The 26,615-nt window shown below is 43.8% G+C and overlaps 1 protein-coding gene across 5 annotated transcripts in view; it reads right to left on the bottom strand.

Moving 5' to 3' along the window:
• Positions 1-4,973: 4,973 nt before the first annotated feature.
• LOC149357321 (uncharacterized) overlaps positions 4,974-26,615 on the bottom strand; it is an 82,955-nt gene continuing 61,313 nt past the window's right edge. For 4 of the 5 annotated variants that reach the window (XM_089584542.1, XM_089584540.1, XM_089584541.1 and 1 more), the window contains 4 exons: positions 24,541-24,672; positions 13,565-13,664; positions 12,053-12,126; positions 4,974-5,223 (listed from right to left, as the gene is read on the bottom strand). In XM_089584542.1, coding sequence (XP_089440668.1) covers positions 5,118-5,223; positions 12,053-12,126; positions 13,565-13,664; positions 24,541-24,672 — 412 coding nt within the window. In that variant the 3' untranslated portion in view covers positions 4,974-5,117. The remainder of the gene's footprint in view (positions 5,224-12,052; positions 12,127-13,564; positions 13,665-24,540; positions 24,673-26,615) is intronic. The other variant, XM_089584544.1, reaches the window with a different exon arrangement.

Below are 26,615 nucleotides of genomic sequence, written 5' to 3'. Positions count from 1 at the left end.
AGAAATGAAAACTGCAGCTGTTCGGTTTATTTTATGCACTGTACAGCTTATACTAACAGAATGAGTATACGGTGAAAGATCACAAAGTCACACAGCACAAACTAACGACTTCATTACACATTAATGTTCTTGCGAACTGGGAATGACATTTCAGGTAACATGCATACCAGGAAAATGGCACTTCTTTGTGACATGTTTATGCAGTCGCGCATTGAGCTGACACCACTGAGTAATTTCTCTCTGTGCATCTGGTTTTTGAAATGTCATTCCTAGATCGTGTACAAAACATGGAATTTTCCTGTGTAATGAGCAGCAGTTGGTTTCTGTTCTGTCCCTCTTTGCAGTCTTTTGCATCAAATTCATATTGTTGCAAGCTGCACAGCACATAAAATCAATGGCATGGAACCTCGCCGCAGCCCGGGAATTGGTTGCCTGAATATCTGCAGAACGTCCTCTTAATAGAGAGTTTTAGTATAGCGTTTGAGCGCTTACGTACGCTATACGCAAGCATTTAGCGGGAGGTTACTGTGGAAGTCGCAAGAGCACTTTTAGTTTACCGTACAAGTGCCCAAACGCAACGATAGCTAAGGCCGCAGTGGCGCCATCTGGTGTTACAATGTAAAAACATTTTGTGTCGTATTTTTCACGCTTAGCCAAGGCATTGGCCAAGCCGATCCAAGTCGTATCACGTAGATAGCGGGTTGCATGGTGTCCCCGATGAGTCGCGCACTGCGCAGTCGAGGCAGGGCCTAGCTTTCTTTTATTTTTTTTAGGTAACCGAACCAGCAAGGTTTTTAAAAATGTCATGATACTTACTAGCATTCTTTTGGACCCCTACTGGCCTACAGCCGAAACGGCTACTTTTGGCAATGCAATGACTACCTTGACATAAAAATCCAAATCAAGCCAATCCACAGTCGGCAGTGTTTTGTTAGGGTTAGGAACGGTGGAATCGTTACACAGAATCGAAAATAGGGCAAGTTTATCACTCATTCGTTCTGAGTTCGGCGAGAGGAGGCAAAGCGAATATCACACATTCCATTTAAGGGCAATGAATACGCCTAAAAACCCAATAACATGACATTTTCTCTCCAAAGCGGGCGACGTGGGCGCCGCCACGTTGACAATGCTATTTTCTCCGGCGTACACAAGAGCACGCACGGTAAATTCGAAAAATAGCGTACGTAACGCGAACGTACGTAAGACATCGGTTTGAAATAGCGTTTGGCGCATGCGCAGTACGACTGACGCTATTTTATAGCGTACGCTATGCCTTCGCGTATGTCTACGTACGCTATACTAAAGCTCTCTAATGTCTAGGTTTCATCACATGTGGGCACGATATGAGTGTTATATCAACATCCACTATGATCAAAATGAACATTGTATGGATATTATATGAACGTAATATGAGCTTTTGTGAACGCCATATGGACATCTGATATCTTGTGGAGGATATTATATGAACATCCAGTGGATGTCACCTGGTTGGCTGGGTATGCTTTCGCATGTCTACTTGGTACAGCTACGTTAAAACCCTGCCATTTTTTTAACTGGCCAAACTCAAATGCCGAATCTAAACAAATATTTGACTCTAATTACTAATATGAAGGTTCAGAAAAGACGTGCACGGATGTCATCATTGCGGTGGTTGTTCTGCATGTCACTTGGGAACCAAGGCCACGTGCAGAGAGCTGCTGTGTTGAATTTACGGTAACAAGAAAGCACTTGCAGTTTGCCAAGAATGATACAAGAGTAGCTGGGAAAGGTTGTATCAGCGTAATGTGCATTTTAATGAATGTTTAGTTTATTTGGGTTTAACGTCCCAAAGCGACTCAGGCTATGAGGGACGCCGTAGTGAAGGGCTCCAGAAATTTTGACCACCGGGAGTTCTTTAATGTGCACTGACAAAGCACAGTACACGGGCCTCTAGATTTTCACCTCCGTCGAAATTTGACCGCCGTAACCGGGATCAAACCCGCATCTTTCGGGTCAGCAGCCGAGTGCCATAAACACTGAGCCACCGCTGAGTTAGGGGAGTGTGAATATTTGAAATTTGGGATAGTTTGCAAATAGTTAGGGGTAGGAATATGTGAAATAGGGGCTTTAGCGGCTATAGTAGGATACAACTTTAATAAAAACAGGAGTTGCTAACACTGAGCCACAGTTAACAGCATCCTATATTACTCTGCCAGTCAATCACAAAAGTAAATGAAATCATCTTTTTAATGTCTGGCTATATCAATCCACATATCAAAACTCCAGAGCTCTTAATCTTTTTCTTGTGATAAGCTTCTTATTTAGCCTTAATTAAACAAGGTTTCTTGTTTAAACAAGAAACGTTTAACCAGCAGACTTTTTCGTCGTGGAGGAATTCTCTGCGCAGAGGCTGAATGTGAGCGAAGCTTCACTGCAGACTTTAGTTGACTTTAGTCGGCGAGCTGCGGCGGCCGTGTACATGCGCTTTGTTAAGTGTGGCAAGGCACAGAAGGATTGAAACTGCTGTCGACCCCGAATAATTTTGGGCGCCTTCGTATTTTATTTACTTGCTGGAACTGCATGAATGGGTGGGACAGCAGCAAGGATGCTGCCTTGCTATCCTTCTGAGCTCGCGTCCCTGCAAAGTTTTTTTCATTTATCCGCACGAATGCTGAGAGCATTAACTATACAGACTCTTAAATATAAAAGGTCGGCCACAACGCACATGCTTCCATATTTGGGCCAAAGAGCCTAAGCGTACATTCAGACATTGCTTGGGCAGTGTAATGCACAGACACTAAGACGATGCCCGCCATGTACAGAACATTAACTTCGGTCAACTGGGGTTCAATGCGCAGGGAAACTTCATGGGCATTTGCGCATTTCGCCTGCATCAGAAATATTGCCTCTGCAGCCAGGAATAGAACTCGTGCTCTTGTGCTGCGTTGCAGAATTCCTCCACCACTATACAAACAAGTACAGGGACCAAAAGGAAACCAAGTGTGCATTTGCGACGTTTCAAAAGGTTAGCTCAGTGCACTTTTCGCTACGCGACGCAAAAATGGTTAGTGAAACTTCCCCAGGCATTCCTCCTACCAAGCTCATCTTTTATGCAGCTACCAATGATGCTGAGCTGTTCTCTCCCTCAAGGAAAGACTGGCGTGCACGTGCAGGGGTAAAATACGCAACTCTCAGTTGAGAACAGTTGCAGTTGGCATCGTAAAGCGACTTGTTGACCTCAGTAATGTCGGGCCACTAAATTCTCCACCGAGCGTTCTAGGGTCCAGCAAATCACACAGCTGCATATTTGTTATGTCACCGGCATGTCTTACCATGTTTTCTGGCACCAAAATGTACAGCGGGCAGAAACTCGCTACGAGATCACCGACCGAAACTACATAGTCGAGACGTAGTCGCTCGATTGAAATACCCTATCTGCTCTGGGGATTGCCTGGCACCAAAGTTCTAGGCGAGCAGGCTCCGACAGAGGCTTTAAAAAGTGGCACTTGGTCCGGACAACTCTGGTAGCCCGATCTGCAGTTGGGTACAAAGCATAATCACGTCTAGTCGGCTTCTAGAACCGGCTGGACCCCTCAGGTGTGCCACAGCAGCAACCAACATATCACAGCCACTATATACGTAGGCCACGACGACTGCCCATAGCGTCGGCCCGCGCCATCACATGCGTTTGCACAACGATCACTGTGGCTAGCCCCAACTGCAACGCAAAAAGCTAGTTCTAGCAAACTTTGTTAGCGCACGATATCTACCACAACGTGGAAGCCGAGAATCTAACGTCCACATCTTTTGATGCTTTCTGGCAATGCAAAACACCCACAAACACAGCCTAAAACAGCATCGAAAGCCGTACACAAATCGCTCAGCCGCGTCCACCATTCCTCAAGCGAATGGCCCCTACTCTGCAGTGCCCCCCCCCGCCGCTGCGGTCAGCGCATGTACTAGGGGGTGAACACGATCTGTGCGCACTCTCCGCCGCAGCGAGCAGTCAGCATCAACACCTAAAATATTCTTACATCGTGCCTTCAGTGCCGGTGTTTGGAATGTTTGCTTTTCATGCCATAATTGGCCGGTGCTGTCGGCTATCACAAATCCGTCGATCACGCAGTGACACAACAATCTTTCAAAACGAACGATGCTGAAAACCGACGACATGAACGTGGCTGACCGTGTGTTTTCGTGTATGACGGCCAGATGGATCTCATAGAAATTTGACTCACAAAAGATCTTTTGAAACTTTTTCTCCCGTTTTAATGAACCCTCCTCCAAAATTGATGTCAGCTGTTCTGGAATAAAGTAGGCTCATTACACAAGTAAATACAGTATACTACTTGGCTATTAACAGCAGTGGTGATCCTCACAACTGGGGTCAAATATGAGAAAAGGAGACTAGAATATTTATTTTCGCTGAGTGCCCAGCTACAATCCTCCCACTTGGCTGACAGAGCTGAAAAAAAAAAGCACACTCAGCACTTAAAGGTGCACTGAAGAGGATTCTGAACATGCCTTTTTGCCGCGGGAACTTGATTCACACGTTCCTAGCATTCTTAGAAACTGCGACTTATTGCCCTGTGTGGTCGATTTCCCCAATTAAAACGAATTAACGTCCGGCTCCCGCTTTTTTTTTTAAATTCTGCCTCGTACGGTGGGCGGAGTCGACCAACGCGTGGAGCGCCTTTCAGCCAGCTCCGTGGAGGCTTTGCTTTCGCTTTATTTTGTTTTTTAGGTTTCCATGAATAAATAGTTTCATTCGCAGATAATATAGCCGCAAAATAAGCCCGAAGAAATAAAAATACGCGCGGACTATTTGCTACTACGGACTACTACGTATTACTCCGCCGATGGCAGAGCGGCAAGCCTCCACGGGACTGGGTGAAAGGCGCTCCACGCGTTGGTCGACTCCGCCCACCGTATGAGGCAGAATTAAAAAAAAAAAGGCGGGAGCCGGACGTTAATTCGATTTAATTGGGGAAATCGGCCACACAGGGCAGTAAATCGCAGTTTCCAAGAAAGCTCGGAACGTGCAGATCGAGTTCCCGCGGCAAAAAGATAAGTTCAGATTCCTCTTCAGTGCACCTTTAAGACAGATGGTAGATATTGAGAGAAGCTCCCACAGTCACTCAGGGGGTCTGCCTTGGGCGTGGCTTGGGTAGGAGCTTTATGGTGCAGTGCACGAGTTCATCATGGAGAGTCACAATCTGGCTATGATAATCAAGCACCGAGTTCCTGCACAGGCAAGACAAGAACAACACATGTCGACCAATTATCTCCAGGTCAAAGTGCAGCCAAATACAGGTTTTACAGCACACACACTATGAGGAAAGAAAACAGTTGCAGAATTTGTTCACAAAAAGGACAAACTCGAAACATGCCACACAGCAGTTGCAGATAAGTCAAAAAGGCAAGCTGTAGTCGTTTATTTATTTATTGCAATACCCACAGTGCCACAAATGGCATTACAGTGGGGGGAATAACATATCATGCAAGCGAAAAAAAGGCAACAAACTGCTACACATACAATGCAATCACGAAAGCAGCATCATTACAGCCAAACAACACCATTCACAGAGAATAAATCACATGACGTAATAAACACTACCTCTTCAGAAAGCCTATTCCAATCTCTATAGACCTTGGAAAAAAAGCATACTTCTACATTTCTGATTTACAGTTGATTTCTCTCACTTTTAATGGATGGTCATGGCGTATCGAAACATAGTTTGGTGCATGGATATACAGGGCATGGTTTATGCCAGTTTTACAATAGTAAATACTATGAAAAAATTTTAACCTCAAACAATATCTGCATTTTTCTAGCATCTGCCATCCTAGCAAGTTAATTGTATGTGAAATGCTAAAGTTTCTGGTATAATTATTAAAGGGACACTGAGGAGAAATTGAAGTTGGCTTGTATCGACAGAATACCAGCTCCTGATTACAAAAACGCTACTCATACTGACAACAAAGCTCTTGTAACGTAGAAAAGAGCAAGAACCGAAATACAGGTATCGCCGCCACAGGCCAAACTTGCAAGTACAAGCGTGATGACGTCATAGGACAAAACAGTGTTGCTAGAACCAATGGTTCTAACAACACTAGGACACGAGAAGCCACGAATCACTGAGGCGCAGCCAATGCATGCGCAAATCTCCTTGACGTCGCCAGGTGGCGCCACGTACCCGGCAGCTACGCGCGCGCCTGCAGCATCGGGTCCAATCAGCGCCTGCTTACCGACAGTAGGCGGGCTCCCGGTATTCCACTAACGGTAACAAGGTACACGGTATGCTAAAGGTGTCTATTTGCGAGAACTTCGTTGCCGACTTCGAGAACGGGATCCATCGTAACTCTGTGAAAACGCCGGTGCAAACGTAAACGAAGCGACGGTAGCAACGGCCACAATAGCCGATAGATGCCTTCAACGTGTGGCCGGCGGTAGCTTTCTTTTCGGCTGCTGCTAGGCCGCACTGCTGGCCGTCAGAAATCACGGAGTCTGCGTTACGTCATGTTTCACGTCACTTAGTCCTGTGTCGTCATAAGAGAATCTCAAGTTTGAATCAGAGCGGCGGGAAAAACTTTTTCAACTTCAAATCAAAATTTCTTAGAAATGAATGCATCTTTCGCTGCCGGCCAAGTGGCAACAAAGCCATGAAATGCCTAACTATTGGCTTTTGCTTTAAAAAAACTATTAATAGAGCTCTCCTCACTGTCCCTTTAAAGACATATCGAATACCAAAATTTTGTACCCTTTCTAGTTTATTTATATCTATTTTATGCCAAGGGTCCCTCACTGCGCAAGCATATTCGAGAACCGAGTGAACCTTAGTCTTGAAAAGAAACTCTTTTGCTTCTAAAGGAAATTGCTTGCTGTTATGCCTTAAAAAACCAAGAACGCGACACGCCTTTCCTGTTACATAGTCCACATGTCATCTCCAACTTAGATTAGAAGTTATGTATACGCCGAAATATTTTGTGCTCTGGTACTGAAGAAAGTTGTGTCCCATTAATTGCATAAGAGAATTCATGCGTTTTTTCTTTTTTGTGACTCGCATGTACACAGGTTTTTGCAAGTTAATAAACATCCCCCATTTCTTACACCATTCAGACACCCTATTCAAATCATTCTGTAACACCACACAGTCATTCGGACTGTCAATGACTCAATACAATACACAATCGTCTGCAAACAGACGAATATTAGAAACAATATTAGAGCAAATGTCATTCATAAAAATAAAAAATAATAAAGGTCCAAGCACTGATCCTCGAGGTACACCACAAGATACAATGTATTCGCTTGACAATTTTCCATTAATTGCTACCCTTTATTCCCTTAAATGCAAGTAATCGTGTATTCAGTCAATCATAATCTTATTAATGTTGTACCAAGACAATTTTTCAAGCAGAAGAGAACGAGCAACAACATCAAATGCCTTCTTGAAGTCCAAGAAGATGCAATCTATAGAAAACTCTTCATCAAGTGTACTTGTCAGGTCATGAATTAGTTCAGTCAACTGTGTTACACAAGAAAGACCTTTGAGAAAACCATGCTGTTGTTTGCTTAATAAGGAATGCGTATTCCTATGATTAATAATGCTAGTGAAAAATAAGTGTTCTAAAACTTTACAAGCAATACTCGTTAAAGAGTTGGGACGATAGTTGGAAACAACATTTTGAGGGTCAGATTTGTGCACAGGTACCACATTGGCCAACTTCTAGTCAGAAGGCAGTGCACCATCCTCTAAGGATTATGTATAAATTACTTTCAGATATGCAGGCAACTCACACCCACATGCACTGAAAAGAGCAGTTGGTAGATCATCAGGACCAAGAGCACTGGCAGCATATTCAGCCCTTTGAGTATCGACTCAATTCCTCTTTGATTGAATTGGACACAATGCATGGGATCAGTAACAACTCGACCAAAATTGAGCTCATCGTGAGAAGTGTTGGAAAAAGTAGAGAATACTGAAGAAAAAAACTGTTGAAGCACTCAGCCTAATCAATACTTTCATCAATAATGGAACCTTCATGTACAAAAGATGGAATCGATACTTGATCCTTGCCATTTCTTTTCATGAATTGCCAAAATTCTTTAGGGTGCTCTTTTATGCGCAAATGAAAAGAAGAAAAAATGAGTCTATTGCTTGTTTAACCGCTACCTTAACTGCATCCATTACATCTTTTAATTTTTCTTTGTTATGTAAAGAAGGATCTTTTTTACACGCCCTGTAAGCAGCCTGTCAATACTAGGAACATACCTTTCCTGTAACACTAGAATTTTTGCTCTGAATATTTTCCACAACTCGTGAACTGACATCGTTTCAGACAGCATTTCAAACACATGAAAGTAGGATTCAAGAGCAGGGGAAATATCAGTAACACATACCTTACCATCGCTGTATATACGACGCCGCCCGCTATCACTAACTCTGACGTAATCCAGCTTCATTTCGCACAGGACTAAACTGTGATCACTGATTCCTGGCAAGATAACATGAGGCTACACAGCCTCAGGAATGTTGGTTAAAAAAATATCTAGAATACAGGTCCCACGAGTTTGGCGAGTCACAGTTTGGATCAAAGCGAAAGAGGTGCAAATATTAAGCATTGCTTGAGTCTCCTTATTACCATTACTTTATATTGTGCCTGCTTGTGACCAAACAACTTCAGGAGATTAAAATTGCCTCCGATGACCATATAGTCTCACTGAACCGATTCGACTGTTTTTGAAAAGTCGCTTAAAGTTTTGGATGCACATCCTGGCAGCCGGTAAAATGAACACGCAGCGACAGATTTACGATTTTCTAACCGTATTTTAACCCAAACAGCCTCACAAGTTCCAACATCAATATCAAGTTTCTGGGAGTTAACACCTTCGTTTACCAAGATGAAAACACCACCATCATGCGTGTCACAATCTTTTTTATAGTTACAGTAATTACTTGGAAACACTTCACAATCAGCAATATCACCATGCAGCCATGACTCACATCCAAGAATGACGGATGGTTTCGTCAGTTCAATAAGACAAAGCAATTCATCTTTTTTGTTTTTAATGCTGCAGCAATTAACTACCAGAAAAGACAGACAATTATTTGCTTGTTTAGGCCGTAAACAGACATTCTAATGAGCTTATTACCAATAGTCAACAATGCCAGTGCACAACTAAGTGGCGTAGATATTTTGTCATTTAAAACAATGTGGTAGGGTTTTCACGTAGCTAAACATAAAAGTGTGAAAGGATGTGTTTAGCCTGGCTCACTTATGGCTTTGCTTTGCTGGGTTGCCTGCACATCTGGTGACAATACTAGACTCAGGTTAGGGTTGAGCTCTAATTGAGGTTAAGCTGACGTGATCTGTTTGAGCCGCAGATGGAAGTTGATGAAGACGATGACCTGCAATGCACAGCGAGTGTGTGTTGTGTGCGCATGATCGGCTTCGGTGACAGCATAGTGTTCTCGTGCAGTGGCCAGCTAGGCTGATCTGTTCACGCCGCCACGGGTTCGAAACCAAGACACGGTAATATTTGTTTTATTTCTGCATGGGCTGTTGTTACGCTAGTTTTAACCAAGGTCACCTTCAAGGCCAAGCTTCACACAAACTTGGTGAGCCAATGAGACCTTGTGAAGTATTGTGCTTTCACACTAGAAAAGCAGGTTCAGCAAGGTACTGAAATTATGGTTCAACTATAACTTACGCAGCAGAAAATGACAGGGTCATGAAAAGGAACGGCATTTCATAAAAGGCTACAACACATCTGAGCACAAGCAAACCAGTAATTCTGATGGAAAGTTGGTTTAGTTTGAGGAGCTGGGCTATTATGGGTGCTTTTTTTTTCATTAAAAAAACAGAGATAGAAAATTATAGGCCGATACAACTTAAGACTGCAAGACCACTGCACAGAATTCCTCCACGACCAAAAAGTGGTGCGTTGAACTTTTTTTGCTATCAAAACACAAAGCTAAACTCAAGAAAAAATTACAAGTTTTAGAATTTTCATGCATGGTTTGTTTAATAAAGCCAAACATTAAAAAGTTGGTTTCGTTTGCTGTTGTAATTGGCCAGTGCAGTAATAAAAGATGCCGTGGACCGTGGCCTAGTGTTACCATTAAGCTGCATCCTACTATACTCGTTGTTTGCGAAAAGAAATGAGCTTAACTGAATAGGCAAGTGAAGAATTACAGTAGAACATCGTTAATTTAGAGCTGTAGGACCGCACGAAATAGTCAAATTAAGCGGGTTTTCACTGATATCATGCCACCATTGCACTCAATCACGGTGCACTATTAACTCCTCCTACAGCAGGAGACCATTTAGGCTCATCGCGGTCGCCACGTCATTGCCAGTCACCCTAAATTTGGTCACGCAGGGTTCGTCATTCGTACAATATAGCTGCACACTACTCCCAATGTAACTCAATTGTTTATTGACAAAGTTCTTTGCAATCCATCGGCACTTTCATACTGTCAAAATTTTGAGCACACGCAAAAGCGGTGGCCAAGGTCGGTTACGTCAGGTTAATGAAGCAGCGCACCACTAAGGAGCTTGTGCCAAAGGGCTTTCAACAGAAGCAGCATTCAGTAGAAAAAGGGCAACAAGATGAGAGCACACGTTGTCCATCACAAATTCAGAGCTGGTGAGGTGTATTGTATAAACGAGCCCGGCATGGCACCACCACTTGTCATCTTTTGCTGTTCCCAGCAACGTTTAGTTAGTTATATTGGGTTTTCTGGCACAAAAGCAACAAAGGCTATGATGTGTGAAACATAGGGTTAGAGCATCGTGTTAAAGGAGATAATCAAGTTTGTTCAAAATACTGCCTTGTTTAAGGAACTCTAAAATACTTGAAAAATCAAGTGCTTGATTACCTAAAAGCAACGTGGGGTGTAATGGAATGTATTCATGGCAGAATGTTATAAAACATTTTTTCTTAGTTGTTCAAGTTTTGGTCATGAAACTAAAACATGGTTTATGTGAGTTCATTGCCGCACATTTTGCAGAGAGGTTTGTCTTGTTTCGTCAGTAGGAAGTTGTGTGTAAGGTGTGTGTGTCCAATGCATAGTCGACAGAAAATAACTTTTGTGAAACATTCCTGATGCCTGCATGATTTCCATTCTCTTAAAATGGGCTTTATAGAATGCAATTTGCTGTTTACCTGTTCTTCCCATGCAACTTGCCACTTATTTCAAGCAATCCCTGTGTGGTATGTTCACTTGTTTTATTTGACCAATTCGGGCTTGTGCAGCACATGCATCCGCTTTCTCATTACCCACAATTCCAACATGGCTAGGGACCCAGCCGAATATAATGTTCTGTTTATGTTTTGTGATTTTAACTATGTTATGTATGATGTTTCCTATTATGGGTTCAGCAGCATCAGTAACAGTGTTTGAAAAGAAAATCGATGAGTAAAAGAAAAAGAACAGAATTATTAGAAAGTTTTAACACAGCGCAATAAACTTCTGCCGGGATCCTGCAGCACTGACACAGTGGCAAGTGTGTGCTCCTCAGGGCAGTCTGCGCATGCTTGGTTTATGTGAGTTTAACGTCCCAAAGTGACTCAGGCTACGACAGACACCATAGTGAAGGGCTCAGAAAATTTCAACCACCTAGGATTCTTTAACGTGCACTGACACTGCACAGGCTTCTAGCATTTCACCTCCACCGAAATGCAACCGCCATGGCTGGGATCGAACCCGGGTCTTTTGGGTCAGCAGCCGAGCACCATAATTACTCAGCCACCGTGGCGGCCACTCATGGCATCAAGACAGGGATCGCAGTCTGGAAATAAATGCTGCTGCAGCCTAGCCTCAGAAATACATGCACAAATCAGTCCCACCGTCACTGTACTTTGCTTGAAAAAATGGCCGAGGCTGGCAATACCTTGCACTTTACTTCTTGGCCTTTTATTGCTTGAAAAAGCTCCACTTTTAGTCAGAGTAGCATCTTTGGCATTAGAATGTGGCAATCTCTCAACTTCAATCTGTCCTCAGCGTCCCTTTGTCCATTCCTTCCCCAAAATACATCTTACAAAGCCTCGCATTAGAAAACTTACCTCTTTGTGGGATCCAGCACATAATCCAGCATGTTTGATGCTGTCACACTCCATGCCATCTCTGCCAGCCCTGCCTGTGAGCATGCATGAAAAAACGAAAAAGGCTGCTGAACAGAACTTTCTGACAACTGCAAAACAGCATGTTTACAATCAAGCAAGGTGCTGCAGCTGTTCACAACATTGACATGGTTCCTACCATCACATTTTTCTTAGTGACCCAATTACTTATGAATCAAGATAATGTTAGCATTCCAAGCTTCTGGTACGCTCGAGGTCACAAGGCATTACAGGGTGACAGGGCAATCCTCTCATGTTATTTATGGAACCAACTAGGTCTGAATAATCTATTCAAAAGGAATGACATAGCTGTCATACTGCATAACTTGTGACATCAGGTTACAGTAGTGAAATCACAGCTGATCACTATACTTCAATCCCCCTTGTGTGGGGCATGAAACTAATAGGTTTTGTCCCTTCTACTGGACAGACAAGAGACGGATGTCATCATGGGTCACTAATGACATCGTGGCCCAACTGAAATCACACGGTGACTAAGCATATTCTGAGCCGTGAGTGGCCCATTCTTACGACTTTCGCTTCGAGTCAATCCAGAAAAGCATTCAGAATAGACCAGTTTAACCCCAATGCAAGGAAATTCATTGTGATTTGACTCGTGTATTAAGACATCAGTGCAGAAATCGGATCACAGCCATGTTGTGCCTACCAGGAAAAGCATTCAGACCCAATCAGTGAGGTACCTCACACAAAAAGGTTCACAACATGCTGCCTTACCCAGTTACTTTTGCAAAGTCACTTGACTCATCAGTGATGTATTCATATGACATCCATACTTCAATGCAGTGGGACAATTCAATGCCCATTACAAGGAAATTTAAACTAAGCTGAATCACTTGATACTGTCACTGCATGCCATGTTATCAGTGGCATGCTTTATTAACTCCCATGCTATGTCTATCCAGGAAAGCATTCATGTCCCTCAGTTTGATGCTCAATACAAGGGATTTAATGACTGATCCTGCAATTTTGTGAGTGATGTCGAGGCATCATCAGCAAAGTAACACTCCATCCTCTCATAAGACAACCCAACAACGCAGTCAGAACTCCTCAGTTCTGTAAACAGAACAAGGGGCCCTAAGATATGCTCATTTCCCCTGTAATTTGTCATGTCATGTCAGCGACATGCAGTTGTGACCTATGCTGCACCCACACAAGTTTCACAGGCTAACACTAATCCCCTGAAGGTGTGAGCAAAGCCCTGCGAGTGGTTTAAGGGCTGGTAAGGGCAAGAGGATAAAAACAAGGTATTTTGTAGAATGGATGACAATGAAGGTACCCAAATGACAAAAGACTGACTCTGAAAAAAATCACTTTCACCACTGAGCAGGTTGCTATACTCTCCTTCAGAGTCATCCAACAGTGTTTGCCTGCCACAGCCCCCCCCCCCAACCCCCGACATTCAGCTACACTAAAAGAAGATAGAGAGAGCCATACCGCGCGATGAAGGACTGAAGCAAGCTTCTTCAGCTCATCCACAAAGGCTTCCGCCAAATCTCTCAGGCTCTCCTTGTCTTCTTCAAAGCTCTTCAACAGGCTGCAGAGAAGGGAAAAATGGCCATTTCACCACTTGTGGTCATAACAGTTTGGTACACTGTCATGGGGTAGTTCAAATGTGAGGAAGCCCTAGAGGTGTGTGCCGTATGCTCCAGGGTCAGGTCCACTTGACCGCCACAGATGGCACACACTTGCATTGGAAGCGTGTCCAACCTGGCAACATAGAGGCTACAAAAGTCACCTTCTGGCAACAGTGAACAAAAATGCTGCAACGTAAACTCAATGACAGCCAAAGAAGAAAGTTCCATGGTAAGAGTGCACTGGCATTTCAAGTAAAAGAAATTTAGAGGCACAACATGTTGGCACACATACCAGGTGCTGAAACGACACTTGCAGGCCCAATATGCCCTGAAGTCCCATCTCAGAACTGTGTTCTCCTAACGTGTGATGCCATTCACGGATGTATATCACGCAGCATACGTCACACCCTGTTCAGCAAGCTATCCAGTGTAAGTAACTGAATGGTAATGTGTTTGCCTGACTTTCACTTTGCACAAAGGGTAAAAGCTACGAGCACTATAGGTCTGTACCGCACATCTACTGCATTAAAATTGTACTCCCAAATTTAGCAACTAACAAGCAGCAAACAAAGCACAGATCTACTGCACCTATCCGATCAAGGCCCAAGATCCGTGACTCAGAAATTTCAAACTTTAGGAGAAGAAAAAAGTGAAATGCTGCATCCAAATTATGCACTTTTCTTATTATGAAAGGAAGGGTGCATTTATTTCACAATAGCCCACCTAAACACAACGTGTGCATCACAGAAGAAAAAAAACTGCACACAGAAGAAAAGCGCGCCTTATAAATTTAGTCACCTCACCACCCTAACAACCCATGAGTGTTTCCCTGTGGTGGCTGCATTTCGAAGAAGACAAAATGCAAAACATGACCATGTGCTAAGCGATGCAAGTGTACGTTGAACGCAGTCAAAATCAATCCAGTGCCCCTCCCCCCAACTTCATCTCGTGGCCCATGTGGAGCTTCGGGAAGTTAAAGCCCAAAGACTGGATTGCAACTCTTGCGGCTATCTCAGAAGCGATGCTTTTCTGTCACAAGTACCATTCTCTGTTTGGCAATACTGTCAACTCCCAGGTTGCAGCCCCCCTTGCCAGTCATGACCACTGCAGAGAGCAAAACTCCAACAAACCTCCAGCAGTCCCATGGAAAAAGTTCGCTGCTTGCCCTTCCTGGTAAATATGCTACCTGAACAATCTTTTTTCTAACTGCACTTTAAAAAACAGTGCAGACAGACAAAAGACACGGGGAGGAACAGAAAAAATGGCTCAAAAACACAGAACTTGTACACACTGCCAAAGAAATTCTCTTTTATTTAGTTTTTTTTTGCATGCGCTCGTGCGCACTTTATTTTTTGGCAATGATTACCAGTTCAGTATTACCTTATGAAACCCTAAGCTGCAAGCCATCACTTGTGCTGCCTGTCTCTCCCCTTGTCTCCCCCCATCTCGGCCAGTGCTGGTTTACCTACAATAACAGCTACCTCATCTCTTCACACGACACTTTTCCAACTATACAGACAAGTCCGCTCCTTCAAAACAAACTGCTTTGACACTACACAGTCATCAGTGGACTTCAACCTAGGCACTGAAATCTGTAGACTCATCTGTCTGCCATGGCAGCTATTTCTACCAAGCTATTTCTACCCACTAATGTCAGGCAAAGATTAAAAACATATATACAGAGGCACAATACATGGAGGAGGCAACTTTAATTGTGTTGTTGACCACTGTACATAGTAAGTCAGTGTTCACATTGCCTTCAAATAAATAAATGAATAAATACAAAATTAACTTTTTAGCTATTGCGTTTCTGACTAAAATTTCAGTGCCTAATTGTAGAGTGTCCCAAAAAACACTTAATTCATCAGTTTTTATTTTTGATGTGTGCTATAGACCTTTTCACAAGCCCAGGGAAAACTGGTTTTCTGGGCTGTGGGGAGAACATGGGGGAGTTTTCTGTACTACGAGCACAGCCCAATGCCCAATATGGCGGCCGCCCATCACCCTCTTTTTGAAAAGGTCTACAAACAAGGTTCTTTTTGACGTTGAAAAGAAAGACGGTCAGATATGAAAAAATCCCATGTGACCATATGCTTTTGCGCAACAACAGCAGCGCTCTTAGGAGGGGCAGCTGGTCCCAGAAAAAAAATTTCATACAGTAACAACTACGAAATTTTCAGAGAATGTGCATTTTTTCATGCTAATTCCAAATATGCATTTAATTTCATGCAGAACTACTGCTAGTGCACTTATGTAGTATATAAGATTTTGTATTTAAGTTTTATGTTATTTTGCTGCAGGGAACTTGCTGAAATGCATGCCATTGGTTTGTCTTGACATCAAGAAATCTACTAAGGGTAAAATTCTCCTCCCTATCATAGAACTTGAGTTACCGGGTTTTGAAATCGCTACACCGGAAACAGACAAGGGAAGCGAAAAGAGTGGCTCATTATGACATAAATGACGGAAGCCAAGTAACCGAAACCAAGAAGCATAAGGGATGTCTTTTTTTTTATTTGTGGTTTTCATCAATGGAAGATTGATAAAAGCAGAAGAAAAAACAGCCACATGCCGCCAAAGGGATTTGAACCCACGACCTCCTAAAAGGGCCTCGATTCTGGCAGTCTTGATGCCATAGGCAGCATAAGAGAGATAGCGCTCAGCTTCCACCCTCACCGCTCGACCAAGTGTCACGGGGCACTTGCGGTAGGTAATACAGGACATACTACATCCGCCGCTATGGACGAGGTTGGTGCTGGTGAACACTCTCAAGGTTCACTTACACTACAGATAAATACCCCGAAAGCAGAAGATTGGACAGATCTCGCCGTAGCTCAGTTGGTAGAGCACCGGACGCGAAATTTGGGGGCCGTGGGTTCGGATCCCACCGGTGGCATGTGGTTGTTATTTCTTCTGGTTTTAACAATCTTCCATTGATGAAAACCACACATTAAAAAAAAAGACATCCCTTATGCTTCTTGGTTTCAGTGACTGTTGGCTTCCGTCATGTACACCAAAAACAGGAAAAAAACTTTTGTTCTCATTTCCTAAGTGGCAACTTCAAATCACAAACCTAAAGTTCTGTGATAGATAATTTTACACTTATTGCAATCCTTGACGTCAAGACAGACTAATGCCATGCATTTTGGCAAGTTCCCAGCAGCAAAATTTTTCTTTTCAAAGCCTTACATATTACTTAAGTGCACAAGCACTAGTTCATGAAATTAGACGGCATAAGTGGAAGCAGCATGCAAAAACATACTCTCCTTAAAAATTTTACAGTTGTGACTTCAATAATAAAAATTTCTTTTCTAAGACCAGGAGCCCTTTTTAAACACAGAATTAATGAGCGTAGTTGCAAATGTGACGGGGCAAAGACAATAAGGTGGGCTCTGGCGACATAACTGAAAGTAACACCTGCCGCCTGGCCATGTTCACTGCAGAAAATAGCGGGCGCATTGGCTCCCTGTAGGTAAACAGGTCGAAACACTAAGCGGTGTGCCTAGTCATCTGTTGGGCATTTCTGTTGGGCTGGAGAAAAATTACTAATTTCAGAAGCAGAGCAATGCATCAGAACGTAAAGATGCTACATGCGAGACACCAGATGCAAAACACCGTTCACCAAGTAGGAAAGCAGCTCACATGTTTTGGCCTGCGTATAGTAACTGCAGGGAACCAGCGTGATGGCCAGCTCAAAGGTGCTACTTTCAATTTTCTCACCAGCGCCCAATTCATTGCTTGCAGCATCACATATGTCGCACCATCGAATGTGGCTATGTTCATCAATTCAGTGTTTGATAGTGATGCTATCACAGCACACTGAGTGGATGGTCACATCGGATTTTTTCATACAGTGCGTGCTTTCTTCTCAATGTGGAAAAACTAGCCTATAGTACACATCAAAATAAGAACTGATGAATTAGACACCTTTAGGACGCCTCTACAATTTGGCACTGGAATTCCTGCAGGAAACACAATAGCAAGAAAGATAATTAAGAAAGATAATTTTTCAATTCATTTGATTATTCAATTGAGCAAAATACAAAAACACTCTGAATTACTTCATACAGTGTTACATAACATGGTTGCAGATGCCTGCGCCTATTGTGCTACAGATTTTTAAATTTGGCTGAAGTTAGCTGGGACACCTTGGTGTACAGGCAGAAAAATATCAGACACCTGGCTGGGCAAGATTAAGCAAGGTATTTCAAATGCCTTAAAGGCCAGGTTTAAGTGTGAAACCTTAACCTTCAGTAAACTTGATAGTCTTGTTCATTTTGTGTGGGAAGTGCGTGAGAACAGTGACTAAGTGAAGAGTCATACAGTGACTCAGAGAAGAGAATCTGTTCTACCCGCTTTAAGTCCTAATGAGGCAGGCGATCTTTCATTGAATCTACTAATAGTTGCAGTGAATGAACTTGAATAATGATCCTTCCAAGTAGAATAACACACAAAAAGAGGTAAAGGCTCAGCTGACTTCTTTAGCACCTTCCATGAGGTCTGTTAGAAAAGTATCCGACCTTTTTTTTTTTTTGCAAACACCTGATGGATATGAAACAAGTGCGCTTGCATCAGCCGACCTTGAACCTTCGTGCGCATGCGTGAATTGTTTCCCGCCTACCGACAGCGTCAGTCGCTGGGACGCAGCGTTTGAGTGAGGCAGTGCGCAGTGCTCTCGTCGGTTTTTTATTGCAAGGAAAATGGTGGAGTGACTGGAGCAGCGCTACTGCATCGCTACTGCATCAAAAAACCAGACTCCTGTAGTTCAACAGGCTCCTTACTCTCCTGATATGGCCCCCTGCGACTTCTGGCTGTTTCCCAAAATCAAGAGGCCATTGAAAGGAGCGCGATTTCAGACAAGAGAGGACATTATGGCTGCAACGACAGCTGAGATAAACTCCATTCCAAAAGGAGACCTTCCCGGAATGCTTCCAACAATGGCAGCACCGTTGGGAGAGGTGTGTGGAGTCCCAAGGAGACTACTTTGAAGGTGATTAGGCTTCCAACGCTCCAGTTATGCAAGTTTTTTTTTCTTCGGCCAAAGGTTCGATACTTTTCTAACAGACCTCGTACATTTATTAAGGAATCTGCATACAATCACAGAGTTGCAGTACCATAGCCATCAGTAGGCACAGAATTCAACTTCAATGCTATCCACAGTCACTGGAGAGTTCCAAGCACTTGTCTGCAAGGTTCCTGCCACCGCCCCCCCCCCCCCCCCTTCTACAACCACTTCCCAAAAAAGCGAAAATGTTGATGCAAGGAACATACGTTGAGGACAGGGCCCACTTTCAGACTGGGATGAGAAGTGTGGATTTTGATGCATTCTGTGAACACTGAATTATTGGACCTTAAAATGGCCCTAGAAAAACTCATTGCCATGTAGGTTTCAATGCATGTTCTCATGGTTTAGTGGTAGAGTCACAGTATAAAGTGTGGTACAAAAACATTGTCTTCTGGAATTCTACTGGTCTAGACCTAGCAATCTGTACACCTAAATGAAATAGCTGGGTGATCTGGCGGACACCCCAGTACTGATAAACAGAGGCAAATTCCATTTGCCTCTGTTTAGAATTTGCCAAATAGGCAAATTCTACCCTTCCTCACACATCCAGAAAAAGTACACAGTGCATACAGGTCCACACCTGCACACAAAGAAGCTGAAATCACTTGACTAGAGGATTGAGAGACACGTGCACAGCAGAGATGGGACATTTTCACGGACATGTGAAAATTTAGCAGGGTGCTGGAAGCACCACTATCATGAAATTCAGCTTCCTGCAGCTATCAAGGAGCCATAATCTATGGCAGCACACTATCCTAAGGGTCAGTACTGGATGATGCCAGGCATGCAAGTTCAAATGACAGCAGCTTAAAAAGCAGTCTGCACTGCAAATGCCAGGCCAAATCTGCTCCTGGTTCTGTCACTGTTTGAGCCCTGTTCTATAGGCTGAAACTGTTTTCGATACTACTGCGTGGAGAACTTGCTGGCCAATATGTAAACGCAAACATCAAGGGGAAAACAATGGGGTAATCATGAAACTGAAAGTACGAGATAGATGCAGATCATTAATTTCACAGGCAAAAAGAAAAAAGATTAGGGGTATATGAATACCGAAGCTTTCTAATACGAAATGAATACGAATATGAAGACAAAATGCCTTCAAAATATCGAGTATGTGTTCAGTATGAAAAAAATTTTCAGAAAAAGATAACTAGGCAAAAGTACTTATTTTCTTCAAAATTGTGTACACAGACTGACTCAGCACCACAAGGAAAAAATGTGCACACAAATGCAACCTGTACTGTAGTCATCCAAGGTAACGAAATGAAATCCACGAATAACACGTCACTGGTAACTAAATATAACAATGGGTAGCAAAACCTCATTAACCCTTTAAGCACCAATCCCTGAACTGTACTCGTTATGGGAGACTGTACCAATATCACCAATGGCAAGTAACATTCATCCAACCCACTACTACGCTGCTCCCACTGCCTAAGATGAGATACTGTCGGCAATTGAGTTTGTTGCAACTTTTAACACTAGAGGGTGGCAGTGGTCCATTAAACGTATTTTGCACCTTTAGCACATGATTTAAGCCTGACAGCAGTCAATTTTGCCAAAAATCACCAAAACAATTTGCCAATTTTGATATGTTTTTCATGACCTCATTTGGCGGTTGCAAGGTTAATTGAGACAGAGAGGAACAAATGCCCCAATTATAAGAAGGACGAGTTAATAGTCCCTCACCCTAAAAAAAAAATGCCGAAAATTCAAAAATGCAGTAACAAGCCTTGTGACGAAGTTACATCGCAGAAAAAATGAAAAGCCCGTGACGAGTGTGCAGTTTCAGCATGCAGTTTAGGCACACAGGAAGAACAATACGGATGTAATTAAGAGAAAGGGAACAAAAATTGGCATCAGAACAGCAAGACTGCTTCTAGAAAGAAATGATTATACTCCGTTTCATACATCAGGTGCAATGCTGTGAAAGGTACGGAAGTAGTTTAAATGAAAAAATAGAGGCGTATTACTCTTCGCTTGGTTTGCATCTGAGTGGTCCAAGGTGCATTATTGGAGAATACTACACAGAACTTAGGGTGCGTAGGTTTGAATCCGCCATGCAAGAAATTTTGGGGGCTTTGTTTTTTCTTTACAGAACTTTTTATTTGGCAACATTTTAATTCAAAATCCTCTTTAATTCAAATTCGAGTTAAATATATACACATGCAAAACTGCACTCCATTTAGATATTAGTTCCTTTCATGCATACTGCATTCATATGAGTGGCCCAAAATCTGCTGCCTAAATTCAAACGCTGTATATGTCCTTCAAATGTGCTTTCTATGCTATTAGAGCTTACTGCTAAGTAACGCGTTTATAGGAGACACCAGAGACTCGCACATATGCTCCGCCCTCAGTCAAAATTCAGAATTTTTCAAGCAAACTTCTCCACAAATGGACCTTTGCATATGGGCTTAGACATTCATAATCACTTGTTTGTCACGTTTTGATATCTTCAAAGTAAAGTTGCTGTACTGGACTTAATCTTCAAAACTGGTGAGAGCACGGTTGCTAGGATTGCAAAAAGCCTGACACTGCCAAAAACAACAAATGCAAAAAAAAAGCAAATTACACATTTGTACTGTTTCGTCAGCAATAAGGGTGCGTTTTATCAAGCTCATAAGAAATGTATCACTTCATAAGCCTGGAGACAAAGCAATTATTGCAATTATTTTCCACTTCCCACAAGGAACACAGTTCCTTTTGATCACAGATGAAGGCGCGTTGACAGCGTTGCACCTGATATATGAGGCGGAGCATAGCAACACACCAGTCAGTGTCAGGGCAGCGTGCAGCTGGGTTCGGATGGCTGCCAAATGTGTAACCAATAGCCACTGACGCTGCAGGCTGGCAGCGAAGCTCGGAAGCCGAAACTATGGGGCCAGGCTATTTTTTGCTTAGCGACAGAGACAGTCCTGTTGCCGTCACACCTGCCCTTACGCACACATCAAAGGTGCATGGGTTACAATACACCTTGCAACAGGTAGGATTTTTACACAATCCCGTGTCCCGCTGGTGACTCCTCGACTTGTTCTTCCTTGGCCTTCCTGCATGCGAAATCCCACAAGCTGGCTTTCCCACGCATGTTAGTTGACCAAAACAAGGCGGCAGACCTCTCGCTAGAACAGTTGTGAAGGCAAAAGAACAAGTGCCATGGGTGCGGCTCTTAGGTATGTAACACATTATAGAAGGACACAGCAAAAAGAAACCATGCCCTTTCATGCTGAAATTGTTCGGAATGGGTGGTTGACCATCTTGTTCTCGTCACGCTGATATGTGGGAAAGTCCGCTTGTGGAAATTCACATGACATCCAAGCCTATCAGCGTCCGAATGTGACCGGTCAAAGCAATAGACAATAAAGAAAGCAAAGAGCACACTTCACGTGATATCCAAGCCTATCAGTGTCCGAATATGATCAGTCAATGTGATAAACAGTAAAGAAAGCAAAGAGGACACTTATAGTTTCCCTGAAATTTTTAACTCGATCTTAGGATAATTTTCCCAGATATTCTGGTTTGCCACGGTCGAATTTACAAATGTCAGCATGGTATTCAATCGCCACTGAATATTTGAGAGCTCTCGAATACGATAAAAGCTTGTTTATTTGACCCTGTTGAGAAATCTGGATAATTCGAACTGCCGGCTCGGTCCCAGCTAACACCAAAGTAAGTCTATGGCGTCAGACTCTGATCCGGACGCTACGGGTCTCACACCAGTTTCGGCTTCCAAAACTCATGCGAACAGGCTCCCAAAGGCCAAGGGAAGCCACGTCCAGATATGACAGTCGTGACAAGAGATCATCGAAACAACACTACTCAAAACTTGAGTTTCGTGCTGCGGAGTTGCTTCTGCAACTCTGACATGCATGTGATGACGAATGAATCACCCAGTCTCCGAGAACAGTCAACTGCTTAGTTTCGGCTCTGCTTACCTGAGCTTCGTGCAAGCCAGCGGCGACAGTGACTCCCCCAGCCAGCATCAGCCAAACAAGCTAGCCCAGCTGACCACGTTTCGGATGCTGATTGGCGCATCGCTGATGTTTTCTCTCCCCCCCCCCCCCCTGCCTTTTCTCACTACTCTGGCACCGTTTCCTTCACTTGCATCCACGTGGTTCCATTCTTCCAGTATGCCGAAACTGTACGCTCGTCACGTGCCATTAGCCGTTTGCACATTCTCATCATAAGCGACTGGGCCGCTTATGATGGGCATAACGAAGTAGTGGGGGAGCTCCACAGTGCCGCACATAAAGGATGTGGGAGGCCCAGGCCTTATAATTTTGGAGCAGTTCTGCTTCAATGCTACCAACAACAGTATGCGCATGATAAGCATTGATGGAAAAGTGAAAAACAGGCACCACCACGCTGTTCTGGTCTCCAAATCAGGCAACCATTGTCCAGTCTTTCAACAAACAATTTTACTAAGATGCAAGCAGTTGGTGGGAGGTAATGGTCTATTCTAAAGAAAGAAAGGAAAAAAAGTGAAGGAAAAGTATGTTGCCAGCCACAGCAATTGCTATCTAATATCTTAAGCACCCGAGCTGCAGCCGGTGGAGGTTAAAGGGAGAGGATAGCAAGGAAAAGTATAGAGGGGAGCAATAGCAAGAAAGGACAGGAGAGATGGTTCATGGCTGGTAGCGAATCAGGTTATGAGGGACGCCGTAGTAAGGGCTTCAGAAATTTCGACCACCTGGGGTTCTTTAACGTGCACTGACATCCCACAATACATGGGCGTCCAGTATTTTGGCTCCATCAAATTTCGACTGCCGCAGCGGGATCGAACCTGCGTCTTTGGTGTCACCAGCTGAACGCCATAACCACTAGGTACCGTGGCGGCAAATGACAGGTGAGAGCTATGAACACTAATACAAGCAGTTCTTGACTTTTTCGGGGTCAGTCGATAATCCAACCAAGAAGTACTTGAAGCTCGGCTTGTTGGTGCATATTCGTGAAAGACATGAGAGCGCAAAACGGCAACAAGGACGAGTAGGGGAACGGAACGAGCGCTGCGTCCAGCACTCGTCCTGTTCCCTTACTCGTCTGTGTTGCCGTCTTGCGCTCTCATGTCTTTCACGGATAATCCAACCTTTCGGATATTTCTAAACATTTTTTCCAGTTCCTTCAAGTTAGAATTATTGAGCTTTTGCAGAATTCACTTTCACAATCAAAAATTGGAATTTTCAGGCCTCCAGTTAATATTTCTCCATAAGGAATAAAAAGTAACAATAACCAAATAACAATCATATTTGATGCACATTAAAATATTTGCACACCACTAAAAAAAATGCTACATAAATCAAAGCTACAGCGGCTACAAGGGCAGGTGTGAAAACACGGCACACTCTCCTTAATGCCTTGGGCAGTGAGGGTTCAATGAAAAAAAAAATAACAAAAACTGCCTCTGATCATCAAGCATAATACTTCAAAACGTTTTCTTAACAGAGCAGCTGCAGCAACACTCATGTAGCGTCTGACACTGCAGCTGGTCGAGCGGCCAGTGTTCAAAGATTCTCTGCCACACACACATGCACACACACATTAGTAATTTGACAATGCAAGAATCTGAGGCTCCAAGCTTTAGGAAGAAATGGCTACAGAAGCTGCCAGTGCACAAACTGCTGGAGAGTTTGAGAGAAACCACACTGCAGATGACCCAATAGCCCAGTGGCCAAGCCTCCACTGCTTAGTAGCTTGCCTTGCTGCAAAGCAGGCCCCTTTGTCGAGCCAACCATTGATTAGGTAGACATGCAGATCAAGCGGAGCACACTCACTTGCCCATGAACTCCTGGGCAAGGCCAACATGCTTATACACCTCCCACAGGGTTCTCCATTCCAGTGTGAATGTCTCCCAGTGACAGAAGCTGGTGGGGTGCTGCTTGCCCAGCTGCTTGTTGATACAGCCGCTGCAGAGGTGACACACACATACTATTTCGAGCTTAGAGCCCCAAGGAACATGACACATCCCAGCCTCACCACTTCCGCTTTTTTAAAAACAAAACAAAGTATAATTTGCAGCAGGCAACAAATACCTGCGGCCCCCATACTGCGCACCCTTTCTTTGCTTCATGAGACAGGCACACACAGGAATTAGTCATGACTGCATGCAGTACAGTGTGGTCTCCACAGCCCTGTCCGCAACTCTACAGTCCACACTTTGCGGCCAAAGAGCTGAACAAAGCTCACAAAATGCTTTAGAAGCAACAGTGCTCCTGCAGAAGACATGAAGCAAACTGGCACTGAGCGGAAGCGCCTCAAAATTACACAGGTAGCATACCACATTTCCAAGCAGGCTGTTAGCAACAGTGATGCAACAAAAAAATAAGCAGTTACTGTATATTGCCACATATAAGTCGACATATACCCCCTCCCCACCACCACACACTGTTATGCAATTTCCCACAAGATGGCACAACGGTGCGCAGGCAGCTCTAAAGCTCTAAGCTATGCATGTGCAATGACGCAATCACGAAGCCAGCAGTCACAAATGGAGATCAAAGGCGATAAAACTGCACCCTCCAGTGTGGCCTGGCTGACCAGGCTGCAAACAGAACAGCCAATGGCCCTGTAGCTTTGCATTCCTGCACGACGCATGTACAGCACAGTGGCAATATGAAAGTGAACACAGGAAAGGGAACACAGTGCTTCGCGAAGTGCGGAGGCCATGCACTCAGGTGTTCCCTTTTATACTGAGAGACCTTGTAGATGTTTGTCTACTTCCAAACTCCGTTCTAGCTCAGTGTCGCCAGAACTCTGCAAAGCACTTGGGGGAGCTATTGAGCAGGCGTGGCAAAACCCATAGGCAGGTCCTCTGGCACATCGTCTGCTACAGCATGCTTACGCCACCGAATTATGCTCACTTTGCTGTGACAACCTTGTTTCGTCTGTGCATGCAAACCACCAATGGGATCAGTGTTTCCAAAAGAAGTAGCAGCACACAGCTGTGAAGACACCCAGTATCCTCATCTTGGTCGTGGTTGACAGTTCTTAGCAGGCAACTGGTCATCACCGAAACTGCATGCTGCAAAATGTTCTTATAAAGCCAACAATGAACCGCCTTTGCTCTTCCAGCACTGAGGACATTGTGGTGTGGCTAGGAGCAGAGAAGGAAACGAAGTCCGACTGCATATATACATCATCCCTATTGCCAGGCAGCATTAAAAAGGAAACTATTTCGCGCCAAAATACCAAGAGTTCAGTGCTTACACTCCTGGCATGGAAAGAGCAAACAGCTTCGAATCACTGAATAACAAAGGAAAAAAATTCTGCCCCGGCTACAGGCACACAGCTGAATGCTCTAATTGCATATCGGAGTGGAAATATGACAGCATTCGCCGCTGCAGTGATAACTCACCATCATGCATAGCGGTGAAAACACTTCCAGCCTCACCTTTCAGAAGCTATGATGATAAGTTTAGATTTTAAAAGAAGCTTCTGATCAAAATCTATATAGAGCCATTTGCATATGGTCTGTACATGAAAATACTAGACCCAGAAATCCACACGCACACTAAGGCTGAGGTGCTGGCTGTACTCATAGGTTACGGTGAATCTGCACTGCCACCTGCTTCATTGTCTCAAGCTAATTAATGAATCAGGGAAAATATATTGGCACTTGCGAGACTATGCTAAATAATAACTTTGCAGCGCTGCATTTAGAGCAAATGAAAGCACTCATTAGCGGCCTCCTCCACACAGCTCGTACACGTCGCCCGTCTTAAGCCCTACCATCCAAACCCACCATTTTAGGACACCCATGGACTGTGCTTCCTTCCGCCCGGCGGAGGAGGGGGGGGTAGTGTTACGGTGCATAGTTGCTAGGAGAAGACGACGTTGTTTTGGGACGTTC

This window comes from Amblyomma mixtum, chromosome 3 (assembly GCF_055824585.1).
Source record: "Amblyomma mixtum isolate Tamu chromosome 3, ASM5582458v1, whole genome shotgun sequence".
Lineage (NCBI taxonomy): Eukaryota > Metazoa > Arthropoda > Arachnida > Ixodida > Ixodidae > Amblyomma > Amblyomma mixtum.
This window is presented reverse-complemented; position numbering and strand designations above follow the sequence as displayed.